At 37.3% G+C, this 22,108-nt stretch overlaps 2 protein-coding genes and 1 non-coding gene across 3 annotated transcripts; all 3 read left to right on the forward strand.

Moving 5' to 3' along the window:
* Window positions 1-2,043: 2,043 nt before the first annotated feature.
* Window positions 2,044-11,099, forward strand: LOC127813201 (protein TIFY 8). Its single transcript, XM_052354032.1, has 6 exons — window positions 2,044-2,734; window positions 3,256-3,446; window positions 3,559-4,010; window positions 4,110-4,197; window positions 9,836-10,061; window positions 10,806-11,099. The coding sequence occupies exons 1-6, from the start codon at window positions 2,503-2,505 to the stop codon at window positions 10,889-10,891; spliced, it is 1,275 nt and encodes a 424-aa protein (XP_052209992.1). The 5' UTR covers window positions 2,044-2,502; the 3' UTR covers window positions 10,892-11,099.
* On the forward strand, window positions 7,939-8,031 carry LOC127813822 (small nucleolar RNA snoR109). Its single transcript, XR_008026227.1, has one exon. It is a non-coding gene; the product is annotated as a small nucleolar RNA snoR109 (small nucleolar RNA).
* A 763-nt stretch (window positions 11,100-11,862) lies between the features above and the next one.
* On the forward strand, window positions 11,863-14,738 carry LOC127812673 (ammonium transporter 2 member 5-like). Its single transcript, XM_052353173.1, has 3 exons — window positions 11,863-13,254; window positions 13,376-13,661; window positions 13,908-14,738. Exons 1-3 carry the CDS (start codon window positions 12,646-12,648, stop codon window positions 14,447-14,449), a joined length of 1,437 nt encoding a protein of 478 aa, XP_052209133.1. The 5' UTR covers window positions 11,863-12,645; the 3' UTR covers window positions 14,450-14,738.
* The last annotated feature ends 7,370 nt before the right edge of the window (window positions 14,739-22,108 follow it).

Genomic DNA, 22,108 nt, shown 5'->3' on the forward strand with positions numbered 1-22,108 from the left:
TATTTTGATTTTTTTTCATATGACAACTCAAAATTTTCATTATTTTGATTGTACCTGGATTGTCCAAGCCCAATCCTGTCTTTTTCCTTAGGCCCAATCTTGACCCATCTCTCTGGCCCCAATTCTGCCCCTTTCCTTAAACCCAATCTCGGCCTTCTCTCGAGCCCATAATTGGCCTAACGCCAGCTTGCCACAACATCATTGCAAGCCTCCGCTGGGTATCCGCGCAGCCGCCTCAGATCTTATCCTCATTAATGCCAGTCTTATTCATATTAACAAGGGTCCTGTCGCCACCATACTGCTACTTGGAAACCTCTACCAGCGCCAGATAGTTAGTCTCATCACTTGCAAACACACGATGTATGTATGCAGGAAGACGTTTCCTCCTCCTATATCAGCCAGCTCTCCTTAGAGCCAATGTATATTCTAACATCTGACCTACCGATACACTGTCATTTTCTTACTCTCTAACTCACTTGGGTATCGGAGTGCTTGCAGGTGCAAGCCGGTCCCATAAAGACTTATCGTCGGAGCCCATACCTTGTCGTTGCAATTAGGGCTGGTAATAAGCCAAGCTGAGCTAAGCTAGGCCCAGCTTGAGCTCAACTCAATTGATTTTAGCTTGGCTCATAGCTTGGCTCGAGCTCGATATGAGCTGATTTTTTTAGCTCGAGCTCGGCTCGATAATGACTGGCTCGGCTCGAAATTGACTATTACCTTACTTTTATGTATATATATATTTAAATAATATATGCGATATATATAATATATATTTAAATAATATATTTACAAAATTATTAAGTATATATTTATATTATTGAGTATTAAGTAATAATTTTTTTTATTTAATAAAATTATAAAATTAATATATATATATATAAGTATATCGAGCTGGTTTGTGAGCCAAATGAGTCGAGCTAATGATAGCTCAAGCTCGGCTCATTTACTAAATGAGTCAAATATTTGAGCTCAAACTTGGCTAATTTGTATCATGAGCTAGCTTATTGAGCCAATTTTCGAGTCGATTTGTGAGCTAGCTCAAGAGTAGCTCGGCTCATTGCCAGCCCTAGTTGCAATCCCGCCTCTGATCACTTTCTTTTGATCAGGAAGGAACAATACTTATGTACTTTGATTTTGGAGTTAACTTAGTCTCTATATTTTAATGCGTAAAAATAAAGGTAAAGTGAAAAGAATAATTTATTTTTTTTATGTCAAAATATATGGTTAAATTAACTAAAAAATATAAGTTTAGGGATGTAATTGAAATAATAAAAAGTTTGAATTATTATACGAAAAAAATATCAAAATATAAGAATTAAATTGATTCGAAAATTTAAGTTTAGGAATAATAACGAAAAGTTCAAATAGACAAAAAAAATATATGGTTAAATTGACTAAAAAATATAAGTTTAGGGATGTAATTGAAATAATAAAAAGTTCGAGTTATTACACAAAAAAATATCAAAATATAAGAATTAAATTAATTTAAAAATTTAAGTTTAGGAATAATAACGAAAAGTTCAAATAGACAAAATATATAGGCAAAAATATGGATTTGGCCATTTTTAAATTATAGAAATGGTGATCTTTCTGTTAGTTTACCAATTTTTAGGACATGAATGGATCATTTTGATGTAAAACAAAAATCAATCTGAAAAATTGATGAATTAGAAAAGGGTTAGATTAGGATGGAGGAGTGGAAGTTGCTATGTTGACACCAAGGGGTGAAATGGCCATTTTACTTTCATTATTAAAATATTTAACAATCAATGTGGTTGTTTAATTCTAGGAGTAGTTAAGTTTTAGTTCCACAAGTGGAAGGGTAAATTTTATTTTCATGTTTTGTTTTGATTTGTGGGAGAGTGACAGATTTTAGTGTCCAAATGGGGAGGCATTAGAAATCAAAGGGTAAGGATGAATGGAAAACAGGTCAATGTTGGGCTGAGTAGGAAAAAGGAACAAGTTCAATGTTCAGAGAGCAATTTGTAAAAGACAATGGATGTCCTACAAAGGAAAGAACAACAGTCGAAAAACTTCATGGTACTTTAACCCGAACCCCACGTTGTATCTTATCACTCTCTCTCTCTCTCTCTCTAGTCTCCCTCTCAGAAATGCCATTATGCCAGGGAAGGGAGAACAGACCCAACATACATACTCAGACAGATGTCTGATCTACGAGTAAATATATATATATATATGTATAGAGAGAGAGAGAGAGAGAGAGAGAGAGAGAGAGAGAGCCATGGATTGTATGAGAGAGAAACTGGGAAAAACTTTTGCTTTTTAATGCTCCATTTCAACTTCATTCACTTGAAAGACGAGTAGTAAAAAGAAAAGGAGAAAGAGTCTGTCTGATTCTTGTATCTTTTTCTGAAAATCGTGCAGTCTTTTGGTTCTCTCTCTCTCTCTCTCTCTCTCTCTGAAGATCGCAGCTTTTCTCTCTCTAGCAGCAGCTATGCAGCAAAATGGTGAGCAGGCCAGACGACGGTGTAGCTGCTGCTGATGGCTCAGAGTAAGAGTAATGTCAAAAACAGTGCCGATGAAGCGAAGACAACCGTTTTTCATGACTTTTTGGGTAGGAGCTGCGCCTCCGATTCGTCGCCGGCGGCTGTGAAGCCGGCTGCCGGCGGTGACGCTAGGCTGACGGACGCGTCTCCGTCGGCCTCCTCCTCTATCGGCGCTTCTTCTGGTGGTGGCCGTGGACCCATCTCAGCCACTTCTGATCTGGGTTCTGGTAAGAAGCACATTACCTGTTTGAAATTTGTTCTCACTGTCTGGTACTAGGTAGTTTGATATTCTTCTTATGATGAACAAAACTGTCTTTTTGTCTATAGTTTAATGGGTTTTTAGTTGTATATATTTTTCTACTTCTTGTTTCCCTCCTTGTGGAGTGGTAATCTTTTTTATGGAGTAGTTTAGCCGAGGTCATCAATGGGGGTTAGAAGCTCTTATTGTCTCTCTCTTAAATTTTCTTCCTTAATTTGATCATTTCCGTCACATTTAAATCTGTTTTAGTAGGTATTTATACAAGTGATTGATGTTATTCTCTATTATATGTTCTCTACTTCTGGAATTCATTGGTTTTCATATACCTAATTCATTAGTGTTTCCGATGGACAAACATGACTAAACATGAGTTATGATTAGAACATACTTGTGGAATTCTTTTTCTAGATTGCCAGTGTTTATGATATTAGTAGGGCTTATACTGATTTAACTTGAAATTTGATTCTTGTTCTCATCACACTATGGTAGAAAGACAGGTAGCAAATCATTTTGTCGGGGTTCCATTCTATGGCCCTAGGAGTGATCTCACTGGGACAGAGATAAATAATAGATTTGCAGGAAATAAGCGGAGTAATTCAGATTCTGGTTTTATGGGCTCGGCCAGAGATGGGTTATCACAACTGGTACCAGACTCACTTGATGGCTTGAACTCAATGAAGGTAATTTGCGGATTTACCTCTCATATTTGGTTTAGTTTTTGCTGTACAAGAGAAATCCATATATGTAGTATTAGTTAAGCCTTCTAATATTGGCAACTGTCTTCAAATGCAGATACTCCGAAATGTAGGGGGAGAGCGGCCTCGACGTTCCCATGATGAGGCATTGTTCTCTGGTATGCATCCAGTGAGGCCAAATCCAATGTCTTTTATGTTACAGCCACCTGCTGGCAGTAGGACTGATGCTAGTGTCTCGAAATGGGAGCGGGCTATTCCCTTAAATGTTGGTGCTGCGGCGCAGTTTCCTCCACGTGCAGGACAGATTGCTCCTTTTGGGTGTCAAATTCCTTCAAACAGATTCAAGGATGCCAATGCAGTTCCTTCTGTTATATCTCAAGCAGCTGCTGATGAAGGGTCTCGCACTGGAATTAAAGGGTCTGGAATTTTGAGCTCCATTAATGCCAGTAGTGGAGTCTCTGATAGAAACCCATCTGGGGTGCTTCTGAGTAGCAGCAAGCACAAGTCCAGCTCTCATAATTCCGAGCCAGATTCTTCAACTCCTCCAAGGTAAACTTGATATAGTTTGTTATTAATGCTCTGTCACATTCAACCTTTATGTTGGAAAATAGACTTCCAATGCTCACATTTAAATCAATTCTCTTGCAGTCGACATGGAATAACATCTAACAGTCGCCAGATGACTATATTTTATGGTGGTCAAGCCCATGTGTTTGATGATGTGCATCCAAACAAGGTCTGTTTGATTTGTTTCTTCAACACCCCCTTCCAAACTAAATTTTGAGTAACAAAGGCATTATGCTTAATGTATGTATAATGTGTAGTTTCTTTTGGAAGTTAATTAGTAATATATTTTACTAAATGACATATGCTTATGTTGCTTCCTTATTGATGACTTAGTGGGTTTTGGAACTGAATTGACTAATGGGAGAACATACAAGATAGACCAGCTTTGCTGACTTCTTCTCATATTTTAGGCCTGGAGTTCTTTACATACTTCTGGAGCAATTTGGTTTGGTCAGTTCTGATGTACAATGCCTTGAGATTGACTTTTACATCAGTCCTATCTATTAGGAGAAGCGTGATTTTGGTTATGTGGAGACATTTCCTGGCTGTACCATTATTTAAGCCATAAACCTCAAACAGAACTACTCTTGCTTTTTGTAATGCAGTGTGTCATCTAGCTTGAACAGTATAGATCACAAATACTAGGATGTAAAAATGGTGTGCCACTCTCAGAAAAAAAAAAAAAAAAGGCGTGCAAAAAATACGTCATGATGGTTGAGCTGACTTATTGCTTAACACTAGCTTATGTGAGGCATCGACTGTTTGTTGCTTATAGAACCTATTAGGATTTGTAGGGAAATGCCAAGTATCCATTGAGATTTGTAAGGAAATATTAAGTTTCAAGCCAGATAGGACCCGGTAAATACCACTCAAAGAAGACTGACCCGTGGTGGCAACTGAGATCCGAGTAAGTTTTAAGCCAATTTATGACCTAAGCCTCTGTACTGGGGCGCGGCTCTTGAATCATACATGAGAGCTTCCTTGTACAACTCTTCCTAAGAACTTGAAACCCCTTTCTCTAAATAGAGTTTGCAAAAAAATGCATCTACAAGACAAAAAGTCCTTTTACAAAAATCTATACCCTCCTATTCAACTGGGCTATTAAAGAAGCATCTTCATTCCTTAATGTCTTTGCTCAGTCAAGCTTCCTTCTGCCTTATTTTGGTCTTGATCAATAGTTTAAGAAACCACTTCTTATAGTTTAGTTTATTTCATTGTTGACATGACCAGGGGTGGATCTAGGAGCAGATTTGGGGGAGGGCTGGCCCCCAGATCCATAAGCCATTTCAGCCCTCCTCCCCCAAATTGGCCAGATTTGCCTTGCAAATCTGGGGGAGGGCTGAATCTGGGGGGACTGCAGCCCGTGCCTGCCCCCCCCAAATCCGCCCCTAGACATGACTCTGAACACTGCTAAGTGCAATTATAGTCTGGGTCATGCAACTTGAACTGCCATTAGTATGAAGGTGCTGGCATTCTCCTCAAAGTCATCATCTGTGGGAGGTTCTGCTTGGGCACTTTGCCTTATTAATCATGGTTCTACTGTGTTGAGTTTGCCTCCTATTCCTATTATTGCGCAGTTGAAAAAACTATTATTGGGCTTGTTACCCATCATCCTTTATGAAGATGAGATTTGGATGTGGTTTTCATTATGTGTGAATTAGTAAACCTACTCATAATCTAGTGGATTCTCATAACAGCTTTGTTTTCATTTTATCCTTTTAAGACTTTCTGCTCATCTATTTAAACACCTTCATCTAGGCTATGCCACATAGGTTTGTTTTTACCACAAAATGTGTGTTTTCGCCCCTTCTTTTTCAATAAGAAATCATGTTGTCTGTACAGTTGTTTGAATTGCCATTAATTATCACCCTTCTGTTTATCTGTGATTCCATGGATGTTTATGTACTTTGGGATTATTATCCTCATCTTGTACTCTTCTTTTTTGTTGTCTAAGTTATGCAGGAGAACTTGACTGTTCCTTTGAAGTACTTTTCTTCCTTATGTTTTTTAATAAAAAACAATTCTTTTTGTCTTTTTGTATTCTCCTTTCCTAAACTGACAATCATGAGTCTTTTTCCATTACTCTAGTTTCATTTCTTCTTGCTTTAGATTACATGGCCATGGAGGACTTAGGAATGCTTCTCTTATTAGACTCCTGAAAGATGTACAACTTAGTCAATAATTTGGTGAAGATTATGCTATTATTTTACCTTCTTAAATCTTCATCTCTTCATAATTTTCCTAGGGTGCGATAAGTGGGCATGCCTCTTGTAATGTATCTTCACAATGTAGGACTGGTTCAAGCTTTCACTCATATATGAGGGAAAGTGGTCTTTTACGTGTGTTTTCTTGGAATACTCTTCTCCCTTGCAGTTTTATATTGGTACTGATCAAGTCATCTTGAAGTCCAACTCCTTAGCTTTATTGTTGGTCCAGAAAGGAAGATCCTGGGCAGGGTGGTTGTGTTATAGTATTAAATTGCAGAGTGATATTCAAATTGATTTTGTAGCTTGGTGCTTCCTCCTGTCTTACTCTTTATTTGAATGCTCATCAATGCCTTTGCTTGAGGTCATTTCTTGTGCCATAGAGTTAACTTGTGCTTTAGTTTTTCATGTTTTCAGTTTGCCTGTTGCACAATTTTTATGTACCACCATCATCATCACAAGCCTTAATCCCATTAGGTGGGTGAAACTACATGAACTTTAGCTCTCCCATCTTTGTCTAGAATTCATGTCAAAAGTTCGACAGTTTTTATATTGGTTGTCAGTTACATAATGAAGCATTCTCCTTTATTGGGGTCATGGGGGCTTGGGACCAGCTGTGATAAGGGTTAATATCTTCAACACGAAAAGCATCAAAGTGATTACTAAGCCCACAGGCAGAATTGAATGCCTATGTATTGGTCAAGGAAGTTAATTACTTGCCCAGTTGGGGTTCCAGTTGCACCCCTTTGGATTTGTGGGCATATATGGTCAGTTTGTTATGCAATCTCTTCCATTATTTTCTCTTTCTCTTGTTAAGAAACTGTGTTACTTTACATGCACTTAAAATAAGGTCATCTGATGTTACATATCCAAGTTGTCAAGGGGTTTATGTGTCTTGTTGGTAGTGGACTTCCCCTGCCTCATTTATGCACCTACCATATGGCAGAGGCTCTTGGATTTACCCAATTTGCTTGTCCAAGACATTCTAATATATGTGTGTGCTTTTATATGCGATCTCCTTGCTAGAACCATTTTAAGACCCTGAAAATTCAACTGGGTGCCTATTTGGTCAATTAACAATTTCAATGTTTTGCTTGAGAACTATCTTGTTTGATGATATCATCAAGATGGAGGAACTAGTTGAGTGCAGAGGATGGTTAGTTTGACTTCAAAGAAGAGAAGGATTTTGCAGGCACCAAATCAGGGAAAGAAGGGTCTTTTGCATAAAGCTGTACTTAAGAATTAGATTGTTCCCTTCTTATTTTCTATGGTTTCATTTAAGCATCGCAGCTTTTTTCCTGAGGCTGGCTTGTCAATCTGTTTCACCTCTGTAGTTTGGCTGATTGGCCATGTCATGCATATTTTTTGGATCAATGAGTATTTATTTTTGGAAGCTCTTATGTGAAGAAACTCATCAAGAAATAACACTAACTGCACTCAACTTATTGGTATATTATGAAAAGGTTGGGTTTTTGAAAGGCTATGTTCATTTTCATGGCAGCTGGATATAGATTCTGCCCTGTGTGATTGTTCCTACTCTTTCACTCTCTCAATCTTCTTCTTTTACATGTTTTATTTTTCTCTCATTTGAACATCATTTTCTCCAGTGTTGATCTATGGTTCCATTGCGTGGTAGAAAGGGGGCTACATGTACCTAGAGAAGGGTTAAAATGATCAGAAATACACTAGCTCTTGAATTGCCAAAGCGGGTGTACCTATATACATCTCCTCATTTAAGAATAGAGGCCGGTGGTTGTTTGTTTCCGTCGATGTATCTGCTTACTGAGCTTCTCGCATTTTCAATCTCTCTCTCTCTCTCTCTATATATATATATGTGTGTGTGTGTGTGTGCGTGTATAATATTTGTATATCTACTGGCAAACATGGTGATATGAGAAGGGAGAGGAGGAAAGCATCAGAGATTCAGCACTTTCAAGAGGCCCTTCTCTTACAACAAAAGCGCCACCTTTCAGGCTTGCTGCTTCAATTCCGCAGGCAGCTTGTATCTATCGGTGCCCACATTCTTGCTTTTTTCACATTTTTTCTCTTCTCATTCTTCAATCTTGGCACGATTCTAGCAGCTTTGGATTTCTGTTCTGTTTTTGATTGTCTCTTTTCATTTCTTCTCTGGCTGTGTTGTGCAAATTTGGGGACACAATTTTTTCCATTAAAATGGGATAACTTTGAAGAATGCATTTGATAAATTAATATTCTACGAATTTATTTCAGATAATAATAGAAAATAATAAGGATGTATTTTTATTGATTCAAAAATTATTTTTTTTTGTAAAAGATTAAAAAATTATTCCTAGTACCAAAATGAGACTTAACCAAAAATTGATGATCTCTGTGTTATTTATTTCAAAATTGACCCGAAATTTAGCAAAAACATAAGCACAACACCACTAATCAAAGGGGCTGTAATTCACCTTATTGGGTGCAATTGGATCAAAATTATGGGAAATCTTTAATTCTGTCCTGTTAAGCATAAAACAACAAAGAAAAAAAAAATAAAAAAGAACTTTTTGGTATATTATAGAGCTTTTAACTGCACTCAACTTATTGGTATAGTATTGAGCTTTTATTGTTTTAAATTAGGTTTAGACCTGACATCAGGTTGACGTGTCTCCAAAGTGAAATTACATAAACTTCATAGTATAGGAACTTCAAGGAAAAAAATAACACTCGGGTTTCTTGGCTTAAATTGATATACATACTTGCGTTAGTGGCTGCCTTGTTATTGTTGTTGTAGTATTCTGATTGTAACAGCTATTAACTCGAAGATAGATATTGTAATTGAGAGAGAAAGTGAGGGCTCTTATCTCTGATCTAAGTAGCTATTTAAAGTTCTGGCTGAAAAGGGCCCATTTGATGCAATTCTTTAGGTGGTTGACAATTAAAGGCAGAATCTTGGCAAGAAAGAGGAAACTGTTGGAGCTTTCTAGGGCTTATCCATTGTGATTGTGTCTTCTGTTGTACCATAGCCAATAGAAAAATGATGATGGAGACAATAAGGGCAAGTTTAGTTGTGGTTTTCTTACGTTTGTTTCCCTGTATTTTTGAAGTTAAAAATTGTGGAAACTGTGAAAGCACTAATGTTTTTATGTAGTTTTTAATTCGTTTGATTACAATTTTTTGAACCAATGAAGATGTACTTTTTGCTATTTTCTAAAATTGGAGTATTTTGAAATTATCTGAAAACATTTTTTTGGAACCCGTTTTATCAAATGTGTTCTGATTATATCTAGTTCCTGAACTAGAACATAGTTTTTGGAACTATTACCGGACATGTACCCAGGAAGATTGGTTTTAGCCCTTTAGGCGTGATTCATGATTTCTGACAATGTATACAGTTACTTGAATTGAATAAATTTGAATGTTGATTTATAGGCATTCGTTGCTCCTCCTAATCACTTCTGTAAGTAGGATGTACATCGGCCACACTCCTATTTTACTACTTTTTATACTTATTTGAGAACTGAACTAGCTGCTTCCAATACCTGATGAAATTGTTTAGTTGCTTGACATTTTCAGAATATGTTCACAACTTGTACCTTCTTTGGTACCTTGAGTATTTCAGCTTGCCTTCCATGTGTATTTCAGGCAGATTTGATAATGGCATTAGCTGGATCAAATGGAGGATCTTGGTCTACAACCTATGCACCAAAATCAGCTGCACCAGTTGGGGAAAGCTCCATGCCTGGTGGGGACAACGAAACTGGCATGGCCAGTAATTTTGCATCATCCCGGGAATTTCGGAGGAGGTTATCCATCACAGGGACCGCTGGTCATGGGTTTGGTTCTGGTGATCAAATCTCAGTGCCCCCAGGTGATTTAACGTGCACTTCAAAACTGTAATTCACGGTTCCTTTTCTTCTGTCCCTTTTTTTTCACGTCTGTTTGAGCATGTAAGTTGAAACTGAGCCTGTCTATTTTAGATTATCATAGCATTTGGCACATCCATAAGGTTTCTTCTTTGTGACTGGAAAGTGACTAGTTCAAGTTGTGAAATAACTTCTTTGTGGAGCAAGGGTAAGATTAGATACAAAACCGACCCTCCTCTAACCCTCACAAAGCGGTTAGCTTTATTAGGAATTATAAACAAGTCCTAAAATTATTATTGTTTGACACAAGTCAGACAAATACCACTTGTAGATTTCGGAAACATCATGAACTTTCACTTATCAATAATGGCAAGTTGCCCTTTTGTATGGTCGGAAGGTCACAGGTATGAATTGTAGAAACAGCCTCTCTGCAAAAACCAAAGGGAAAGGCTGGATACAAATAGAACTCTCCCCCGACTCTCGCAAAGCGAGGAGTGTCGTGCACTGGTGACGCCTTTTATCATGGTGTGCTTTGAACCTTCTAATGTGCGTTAGACAGTCATCTCACCATGTATTTTGTATTTTTAACGATTGTAATCCCGTGAGTTGCTACTGGAATATGCTTCGGTACAGGACTGCACATCTTCGATGATTTTATGCTGTCCAAATAGAAATGCTTGTTCCAAAGCCCATGCTTTTCGAAAGCGCTATTATTCAGTGTGATATTTATAACAGGTTTCGTGTTGCAGGTGGTCTAGGAAGTGCGATAGTGAAAGATGGAAAAAACCCAGTTCAAGCTGTGGAAACCAGGATCGAAGAGAAGCGCGAGGTGTAAGTAGAATGTCTGAACATGCAGTAAATCTGTGTTAGCCCCTGTGGCTTGGCTTGGACCTTTCTTGCTCTTGTCTTTCTTGTTTCTTCTACTAGTAGAGAGTTGATTAGAAGCAGTTAGCATCACGTCCAGATTCAGAACTTGCTTCCCATATGCTTTTGAGTCAAACCACCTCCAATTAATTCACAAAATGGAAAGCTTTTCTTTAGCATGAGTTAGTTTCTTGCTGGCATTTCTCAATCAGATTCATTTTCCAAGATTCGAAGTAGTTGATGTCCCCATTGGCTGTTCTTGTTGTCTTAATTTAGAACTTGGAAGGCCTCTTAAGGGGATTTGATTGGTGGTGGTAAGAAGCAATATTAATATTTTTGACACTAAAAGGGTTAAAATGGGGTCAATCTCAAGAATTTGGACCCTTTTAATCTTAAATCTTCCATTTATCTTAATAGCATTAATTTGAGGAACAATGGTGGTAAGAGTAGTGGATCCGAGATTGTTATCCTATTCAATCAGGGATCTCGGACAAATAGAATTTGTTCTCATATTTTCAAAAATGCCACTGCCTTTAAGATGCTGCCGCAGCAGCAGCAAAATTCTTCTAAATCTGGAAAATGTATCTTGACTTCAACAAACCGTCAAGCTTTGTGAAACAGTAACAGCTTCATACATGCACCATGCAATTTTAGTTGGAGTCAATAAATTAATTAAATTCTTTTTGGGTTTTGAAGAATTATCCAAAAGTTGCAATTTATACAGAAATGTTGTCAAAATAACGTGGTTATGATATACTTTTTTGTAATTATAAATAATTTTTAAATTCATATTTTATATGAATCCTTCCTTCGGCTTTGGGGCCTGAAACATTTTTAAATTTTTTAACTTTAGTTTTTTTATTGAATCTTCTATTAAAAAATGAAAAAAACCCAAAAAATGTTTTTAAATTTTCTAAAAATGAATGTTATTGGTTTTTTAAACTTCAAAAATTAGGGTTTGTTTAGTTGTAAAATTAAAAAAATAAATAAAATTAGAGAGTCTAAATGAATCCAACCCTGAAAGAAGCCAAATCTTAACTGGTTGCCCAACTTAATTTTATTCTCTATTACTGTCTTAATATACAAGCTAGCTAATAATGTTTTATAATCCAGCAACCAATACTAGTAATCAAGAATTGTATTAATTCCCATTTAATTAATTAATTTGGGTACCCGTCTCTCTTTCTTGACTCAACTCATCAATGATGCCATTCCTTGTGTGATTCAACGTGAATAATGCGTTTGATCTTGGTGAAGATTAGGCTAGAATTAGCCGGCTTTTTCGCGCAATTATGGGGCATAATAAAGACGAAAACACATGTAATTAGCTAGGCAAACCAAGATGCTAATACAAACTAAGATTTCAGTAATCTCCAGAATGCAGCCTTGGATATTACCCAATCTTAAAGCTTGCAATTGAGAAATTAAGTTCAAAATTCCATCGTTAACATCGTCCAGAAGTTGTTTGTTAATGGAGTCTGTCAGGTTGAAAGCACGCCTCAGCGAAGAGTCCAAGGCAAGAACAAGAAAACAACATGTGAACAAAGAAGTAGTTTTCATCTTCGTAATGACAATTAAGATCCTGTCATGGTGACAGCTTATATCGTGAGAATCAACCAATCTCTTCATTCCAAGCTATATAAACTCTGCAGCAGTAGCTGCTAGCCATGACACAGAACCACCACTGCACCACGACAGCCATAGAAGAAGAAGAAGAAGAAGAAGATGACGACGGGGGCTAACTACACGTTCCTGCCACCGAACTTGAGGCCAGACGATGTGAACCCGGAATGGATGAACAAGGGAGATAATGCATGGCAGCTGATGGCGGCAACCCTGGTCGGGCTGCAGAGCGTGCCGGGGCTGATCATCCTGTATGGAGGGGCGGTGAAGAAGAAATGGGCGGTGAACTCGGCTTTCATGGCGCTCTATGCGTTTGCCTGCGTGCTAGTTTGCTGGGTGGGGTGGGGCTATAAGATGTCCTTTGGGGACAAACTCGTTCCCTTCTGGGGCAAGGCCAGTGTGGCTCTGGACCAGAAGTACCTCCTTGAGAAGGCGTTCGTCGGCAACTTCCCTAACGCGACAATGGTGTTCTTCCAGTTCGTGTTCGCAGCCATCACCTTGATTCTGATCGCGGGAGCACTGCTGGGGCGGATGAACTTCCATGCCTGGATGCTCTTTGTGCCTTTGTGGCTAACGTTTTCGTATACTTTTGTAGCTTACGGCATCTGGTGTCCCACCGGCTTTCTCTACAAGATGGGAATCATCGATTACTCGGGTGGTTATGTCATCCATTTATCTTCTGGAGTTGCTGGCTTCACAGCAGCCTATTGGGTACGTATCGTATCGAATCAATCATCAGTAGAGAGACTTTAAATTTCTTCATTTCTAAACATAAATGGATCAGAACCGAGTGGGTGATGGATCTGGATCGGTCTTGGTTGCATTAATGCAGGTGGGTCCTCGGCTTACTAAGGACAGGGAGAGGTTTCCCCCAAACAACATCATCTTGATGTTGGCAGGAGCAGGGCTGCTGTGGATGGGGTGGACGGGGTTCAATGGGGGAGACCCCTTTGCAGCCAACATCGATGCCTCCTTGGCAGTGTTGAACACGCATATCTGCGCCGCTACCAGCTTGCTAACCTGGATCATCCTCGATGTCATCTTCTTTCGCAAAGCTTCTGTGATCGGTGCAGTGCAAGGCATGATCACCGGCCTAGTCTGCATCACCCCTGCAGCCGGTATGTTATTCTACCTAAACATTTCATCCATATAACTCGACGACTAGCTAGCAAAGTCTTTATATATATGCCTGTACTGTAGATGAGATTTGTATGCTAAAGTTTATATAATTAATTAGCATCATGGTATATAGAAGCAGCTATATACTAATTAGCATATACATACATTAGTAAGACCATGACAAGATGAAACATTGCATATATAATTGCTTGAATGAAACTTACTTGCATGGTACGTACGTTTAGGGGTTGTGCAAGGATGGGCAGCCATACTAATGGGAGTTTTCTCGGGTTCGTTGCCGTGGTACACCATGATGGTGGTGCACAAGAAGTCGGAGCTCCTCCAGAAGGTCGATGACACGATGGCTGTCTTCCACACGCACGCGATAGCAGGCAGCCTCGGGGGAATCCTCACTGGCCTGTTTGCGCACCCGAGGCTCAGCTACTTGTTCTTCTCTGGCTACGGCCAGTATGTTGGGTTGTTCTACGGCTTCCACATGGGAGCAGTCAGCACCGGATTCAGGCAAGTAGGGGTTCAGCTCATCGGCATCGCCTATGTGATCCTAGTGAATGTCATCTCCACGAGCTTGATATGCCTTCTGGTGCAACTGGTTGTGCCTCTGAGGATGTCTGACGAGGACATGGAGATTGGGGACGAGGCTGCACATGGGGAGGAGGCCTACGCCATCTGGGGCCAGGGTGACAAGCTCGAGAACTCGAGGTACTCCACCTACAATGACATTGAGGTGCCACCCGTGAAGGGGCCTGGCCATGTTGAGATGAAGTGATCATTCATGCATCTCTGTCACATTCACTTACAATGGAAGCTGCTAAAGATTGATTCATATATATTCATCATGCCCTCGATCTGCATTGATTCTGAAGCCTTGCTTCCATCCATCCTTCTTCTGTTCTATCATATATATGTATGCTGCTTGTTTTAGTGTCTTTCTGTTTGAATCAAGTGTTTAATTTCTAGTGTTTGGATACGGCGAGAAACATGATGGTTCCCTTAGACATGTAATAAGAGCCTTCATTGTAACTCTACTTTTGCTAATTGAACCCCCAAGTAAAGTTATTCTCTCTCTCTCTCCTTGAAATGAGATGGGTAAATTAAATATTATTTTGAATGCTAGCAGCCGGGCTAGGCCCGGCCCGGCCCGGCCCAGTGATTATAGGCCTGAGGCCAGGCCCGCCCAGCCCGTGAAAATTCTTCTTAAATTTATTTTTATAGACTAATAAATAATTTAATATTTAAAAATGTTGGAAATTATACAGTAGTAAGTGCTTAAGATGGTATTCTCCAGTTTTAAATTCATTTTTAGTTTTGTATTTTAAATGTCTGTTTTAAAATTTTTGAAAACGTATTTTTTTTATCATTTTCAAAAACTGTTTCTCAAAACAGAATATTAGAAAATGGGTTTACTTTAAAATTTTGAAAAACTATTTCTTTTTTGTTATTATGATATTTTATTTAATATATTTAATTATTAAATAATAAAATTAACTTTTTTAATGAAATTCTACTATTAAAATAAAATAATAAATTTAATTAATAAATTACTAACATACATCTTAATAATAATTTATATTAAATTATACACTTAATAATATAATATATGTTATCTTATATTTTTAATTATAATACAGATATACTATTTTTTAAATTTTAAATAAATATATAATTTTATTTTCAAATTTTAATAATACATTTTTTAATTCTTTTTTCTCCTCTTTTATTTTTTTAATTTTTTTTATCTTTTTTTTCTTTTCTCTTTTCTTTTTCTCCAGCGCTAGCTTTGTCATCGATAACCACTATTGGCCAGAAATTCACATGATCAAAACCTACCATTAGAAACTCCAAGCCTGGATTAACATACACAAAAATGGGTCAGATTTAATAATTGAATTTGTGTAGATCTAATATTTAATTTTTGGCCACAAACTCAAAACGACACTGCCAATTGCCACTGTCCACCATGGCCTAGAGGTGTCAAAAGGGCCAGGCAGCCCGTGGGCCGCCCGGCCCAGCCCGTGATGGCCGGGCTTTGGCCTGGCCCGTTACTGTTCAAACGGGCTGGGCCAAGCTCGGCCCCCATTGGGGGGTCGGGTTGGGCCAAAAAAATTGGGCCCACAGCCCGGCCCGGCCTGTGGCCCTTATGGGCCAATAAGGCCCTTATGGCCATAGCCTTTTTTTTTTTTAATTTTGTTATTCTTTAGTAATTATTGATATTAGATACTAAAAAATTTAATTTCGCAATATATATAAATAATAACCATCAATTTATTTAAAATTTTTAAGTTAAATTTTTTATATATTTAAATTATAAATAAACATTCTCCTTTTTATATGTACATTATTTTTCATATCAATTCACAAGAAAAATTATAAGGCATATAGAATTTTGAAATATAAAATAATGAAATAATATTTAAAACTTAAGAATTAAGATAGAAAATATTTTTAAAAGAAAAAAATTAATTTTTATATATGTATTATTTTGATATTTATATATGTATATATTATATGTATTATTTTTAAAAAAATATTAAAAAAAAAAAGGCCCGGCCCACCGGGCCCGGCCCGCTAGGCCCTGTGGGCTAAGGGCCTGGCCCGGTCCAGCCCCTTTGTAGGGGGGTCGTGGGCCGGGCCGGGCCCTATCCATGGCAAAAAGGTCGGCCCGGCCCTTTTGACACCTATACCATGGCTAGTGGTTTTCCTACGATCAGAGGCAACCACCCGACACCCAATGATCAATTGACCAATATACCCCAAAATTAGCAAGATCCAACAACCAAATCTCCTTATATCAAAGTTTAAACGTTCGACCCCCTATCTATATACATACTGCCAGTCGCCACCGACCACCATGACTGGTGGTTTCCGACAATCAGAGGCAACCACTCGACACTTAATGGCCCATCGACCAACATATCTAAAAACCAACAAGAGGAGATAAGAGAGTAAACAAAACCAACAACTAGTTGAGGGGCGGTCGATGGTGGCTCGCACCGTCAGGTGGCTTGCATGGTCGACGGTAGTGGCGATGGCGGTGGCTGTCAGTGGCCAAGAGTAGAGAGGAGAATGGAGAGAAAATAAAAAAGAGAGAAGAAATGTGGGTCTGTGCGAGATTGGGGTGTGGGGTGGGGAGGGGTGGGGGGTGTTGGGTGTTTTCCCCGTTTTCATCATTTTGGATACCTAATGTTGTTTTGGGTTTTCTTTATAATTTTTTTTTCTTGTTTTTGAAAATATATTTTTGAAAACATAAAAAAAAGAGCGTGTGTTTTAAAAAATTAAAAATGGGTTGAAAACAACAAAAAGAACAGGCCCTAAGTTTTTATAAAAAAGATTTAAAATTATATAACAAAACCCTTTTCAAATCCCTCGAGATAGCATAGATGCTCTGTCACATGTATTTGAGAGCTTGGGATATTACAAGATCATGGATTCGATTTTGCCTTTTTGTCCGAGTGTACAATCATTTGTATTTGTTAGATGGGTTAAGCCTTGAGTTTTGGTCTCTGATGAGCATATTTGCATACTTAGGTCGGTCCCAACAAACTATGAGTCATTTTCAATTTTTTTCTTGGAATTGATTTTAAAAAAAATAAAAAAACCTCTAAATAAATTCAAAAAGATAATTATTATAAAAATAAGTTAAAAAATTATAAGTTGAAATATACAAGGGCCTCCTAATAGATATAAACATTTAAATTCCCAAGGTGGAAGAGCAACTTCTAGTTAATACTAAATCTCATATTCAAATTTAGAGACTTAAACTGAATCAAATCGTCAAAAGAGATTTAATGATAACCCGTTAAGTTTTTGTGGTAACCTAATTAATTTTTTCATTCTTTACACTTAATTTTCAATTTTAATAATTAGGTCTAAATTATCTCATTTAAGTACAATTTTATCTAACGTGTAAAATTAATTTAAAAAGAGTGTTCATATTAACTTATCATATTGGATGTCATATAATAATGATATTTATGGGACCTGCATATATATATAAATAAAAAATATGTAATGAGTAAAAAAAAAAAAAACTAAACAGATTATATGAAACAAGTTATATATATATATATTTTTATTTATATGTACATGTGAGTTTTACAAATATTATTATTATGAAACGCTTGTCATATTAAGTTAGCACAAACACATTTCCTCAAAATTGATTTTGCATGTTGGATAAAATTGCTCTCAATTGAATCAATTTGGACCTAATACTTAAAATTAAAAAAATTAGATAAAATTATAAAATTAGATTATTTTCATAATTAACCCTTTACAAAAATATATAAGAATTCACAATAACTATTTTTCTGATATGAAATAGGTAAATTTTTATCTTAGGTATACATAATAATTCACAAATCATGTCTATACACTAAATAAGCATATAAAATTAAGGATAATGGTACACGTACAAAAAGTTGGACAACCCGATGGACAACTTCAATAAAATTACCATATTAATCCTTAGTGTAAAAGACAATTTTACCCTTGACTTCTCACTCTCACTTCTCACTCTCTCAAAACCACTCTCTCAAACCCACCATCGCGGGTTGCTGCATCGGCCATCGCCCCAACCATCATTGCCCTACCATCGCGACGAGCACCGTCGTTGCCCCCCGTCCGTCGTCGCCCTACCCTTGCCTTGCCACCGCGATGAGTACCGTTGTTGCCCCTCATCCAATCGAGCACGGTCTGCTGTTGCCTTGCCACCGCGACGAGAATCGCCTCGCCCCCCCCACTGGCCACAAACAACCGTCGCCCCCCTACACCGCCATTGCCCCCTCCAGCCGCACTGCACCATGGTTGCGCCCCTACTACAATCGCCCCTCTCTTCGCCGCGAGCAACCGCCTGCACCCACCACACTGCCGCTCGGACGGCCACCCCCCCACTGTCGACGGGCCGTCACCCCCACCCATCCACACCGGGTCACCCTCGCACATACATTTATATATATATATATTGCTTTAGCTTTTCTATTTTCTTTTGTTATTTTTTTATGTGGTAATGTTGATAATTTGGCTGTGAAAATGGAAAATTAAGAATAGATGATGATTTTAGTTTTTGTAATTTTGAAAATGAAAAATTTGTTATTTGAGTGTAAATTTAGTTCTTGAAAAATTAGAATTTATGTAATTAATTTTATATTATAAAATTTATATAATATAATTAATTTTTCATGCTGAGATTTTTCAATTCCAACCCCCTTAACCCAAAGAAATCATTCTAATCTTTGTGCTAACATGATGCACAATCACAAAAACAGATCTAACTTTTTTTAGCATTTTCTTGCTTCAGTAATGCCTATGTTCTCAACTATAATCAACTTTAGTTGTTTTCGACATTCAGCTCACCTTAAGTCAATGCAGGAAAGCAAATTTTTTTACAACATCCTTAGGGATTAAGATACAGGGAGAAGAATTCTCTCAAGGCACAAGTCAAATTGTTAGACCATGATAAGTTAGAATTCGCATCAGTAGGTTGTAGATTCGATTCCTTATCCTGCGTAGTGAGTTAAAATCTTCACATACGATTTATCTCATCTACTGAAATCGAGAGCACGAGCAGCGAGAGATCGCACAAAGACAATAATTTTAAGATATAAGGAGAAGGAAGCTCCACTTTGTGAGGATCAAGAAAAGGTTGTCCTTACATATAACCTCTATTTACTATCGTGTTACAAATAAGTTGTTTACCCAACTCGAACAAATTCGTTACTAAAATTTTCTAAATAGACTCAATTTCAAACTTTGTTTCATACTTGATACTTTATAGTCTATAAATGTGATGTAACACACTGGAAAAGCCAAGTTCTTTTGGCCCAATAGTTTTAAATTAGTTTATTCTTTCATTTGTCTTGAGACGCTTGAATTTGATTGCTTATCCACATGCCAATAAAAATTAGGGATTTTGTTGACTTGATCCAGGAATTATTATTTGATTTAGTTCACTATTGTTTTCAAAAGAAGGTTCAATAAGATATAAATCACAACTCTGAAACTCTGCTACCTCCATAGAAATGGCAAGGATTTATGATGTATGAATTAAGACAATAACCTATGAAGATTGTTATAATTGTGGCCCGAAATTTAAATTTGATTGAGATTGAGAGTTTTAATTTGACCATGATTATGATTTTAAATTTGATTATGATTATGATATTGTCAAATTCGATTTTATATGAGATTTATCTCATTTAAAGGAATATTTTCATAAATAATTTTCTGATCAGAATATGATTTTTTGTATACATCTATAGATGATTTTAGGTCTATAAATAGGTTTACAATGCTCTATAATTAGTTGCAACAATATCACTTTTTTTGTAGCAATTATTTACTTAGTGATATTTTGAGTACAGCTATATCATTTTTATTTTACCAATATTTGGTTAGTGATATTTTGTTCATAATTTTTTTTTATTTTAGTTTTCCACGTAAATTCTGTATTCGTATTTGATTGGTTGGTTTCATTATGATTTGTTGTCATCCAATTTCATAACAAAAGAAATTGATCAGGGATTTTGTTAACTTGATCCAGGAATTATTATTTGATTTGTTCGCTATTGTTTTCAAAAGAAGGTTCAACAAAATATAAATCGCAACTCTAAACTTTGCCGCCTCCATAGAAATGACAAGGATTTATGATGTATGAACTAAGACAACAGCCTATGAAGATGTAAACAAAACCATATATGGACACCTGTACACACTATCAGTTTGTCTCATAGTGTCAACTTCATACACAAACAATTTATCCTCCAGAATCTATAAGTTAGAACCCCAAACTCCTCACACAATCAAATAAAAAAACTTATTCTTAATTTTTCATTTTCACAACTAAATCAACATCATCATCAACAACACATAAAAAAAAACAACTAAGCAAATAGAAAAACTAAAGCAGAAAAAAAATATAAATATATATAAATGTATGTGGGGGCGGACAGCAACAGCGGGTGGCCGTCTGAGCAACGGTGTGGTGGGTGCAAGTGGTTGCTTGCAGGGGGAGAGATGGGTGACGATGGGTGGGGGAAGGCGGTGCAAGCGGCTGGCGAGGGGCAATGACGGTTTGAGCGGTGGTGTGAGGAGGGGAACGATGGTGGTCTGTGGCCGATGGTGGGGGTGAGGCGATGCGACCGGTAGAGAGAAGGGTTACGACGAACGGTGCTTGCAATCAGGGGGTGACGACCGTGCTCGATTGGATGGAAGGGCAACAACGGTGCTTGTCGCGGTGGCAGGGCAAAGGTGGGGTAATGACGGACGTTGCAACCAACGGGGATGGGTTTGAGAGAAAGAGTGGGGGAGAGATAGAGTGGGTTTGAGAGATGATGGTTTTGAGAGAGAGAGTGGTTTTGGAAAGCAAATATGAAAAATTGATTCAAACATATTTGGGGGTATTAAAAAATATGCTAAATTCTCGCGATATTTTGGTGTCAAAATATCTCGAGAATTTAGAGTTGTCCACCTTGTTCTAAAATTAAATTGTTGTGTGTCCTCTCAAAAAAAAAAAGAAGAGTTTTTCATTCAACTAACAGTATGCCACCTGGCTGTTCTTTTTCATTCAAAAAGGGTTTTTGTTTTGTTTGGGTCATTGGTTGATGATCGATCAGCTAATTAAAGATGCAGACAAATAGGACAAGAGAAATGGCAAAGCAGCCAACTTAAAGCTTCTTTTGTTATTATTCAACCTGCTGCCGACTGATTGTATATCCATGCTGCCTCAGCTAGCTAGCTAGAAGAAGCCAAATCATGGTTAATTTGGCTACTGATACATACATACATATATATATATATGGTGTGGTTTTTTCCATTAGGTTTGGTGAGTTTGGACAAAGGGACCGACCAACATCCATCCTGATGGAATTTTTCTCCCCTCCTGTTAATTGTAGTCATCCATCAGGTTCTTCAGTCAATGCATGCGGCCATTTGATTGGTTCTTAATTTTCAACAATTTACATTCCTTTCGGCATTCAGCGGGGCACAAAGTTTGATTTTCAAACTGATCAGGTTTTGTATTGTGCCATTCCGTAATCTTATAACCCATCATTAATATATGTGTATAATTAATTAATAATTATATAAGAATAAGATATATTGTGTATTATTATTATATTATCATATATTAATATACGAAATTTATCATCATCGTCGGCCATATATATATGATATTAGGTAGGTAGGTAAATTAAGATAAGACATAATAATATATCCACAAACCACATGAACCAAGTAAACATATATCTTCCCAAAAGAGGTCGCTATATATGTAACATTTTTTTATTGTCGGGGGAACCTTATTAATTTGAAGTTTATCATCATGATGACACAGAGAGTACTGTTGCTGTTGTTGTACGTGTATATATTTGCATTGAGAAGTACTAGTCCAATGTGGAGAAATTAAAGCAAAGGTAGAAAATAGAGTCGA

Source organism: Diospyros lotus, chromosome 11 (assembly GCF_014633365.1).
Source record: "Diospyros lotus cultivar Yz01 chromosome 11, ASM1463336v1, whole genome shotgun sequence".
Classification (NCBI taxonomy): domain Eukaryota; kingdom Viridiplantae; phylum Streptophyta; class Magnoliopsida; order Ericales; family Ebenaceae; genus Diospyros; species Diospyros lotus.

Excerpts from the sequence above, each read along its gene's own strand:
- LOC127813201 (XM_052354032.1), top strand. The coding sequence starts at position 2,503 with ATGGCTCAGAGTAAGAGTAATGTCAAAAACAGTGCCGATGAAGCGAAG. Across the intron at positions 4,011-4,109 it reads GATTCTTCAACTCCTCCAAG|TCGACATGGAATAACATCTA; the intron begins GTAAACTTGATA and ends ATTCTCTTGCAG. Across the intron at positions 10,062-10,805 it reads TCAAATCTCAGTGCCCCCAG|GTGGTCTAGGAAGTGCGATA; the intron begins GTGATTTAACGT and ends TTCGTGTTGCAG.
- LOC127812673 (XM_052353173.1), top strand. The coding sequence starts at position 12,646 with ATGACGACGGGGGCTAACTACACGTTCCTGCCACCGAACTTGAGGCCA. Across the intron at positions 13,255-13,375 it reads GCTTCACAGCAGCCTATTGG|GTGGGTCCTCGGCTTACTAA; the intron begins GTACGTATCGTA and ends GCATTAATGCAG. Across the intron at positions 13,662-13,907 it reads CTGCATCACCCCTGCAGCCG|GGGTTGTGCAAGGATGGGCA; the intron begins GTATGTTATTCT and ends ACGTACGTTTAG.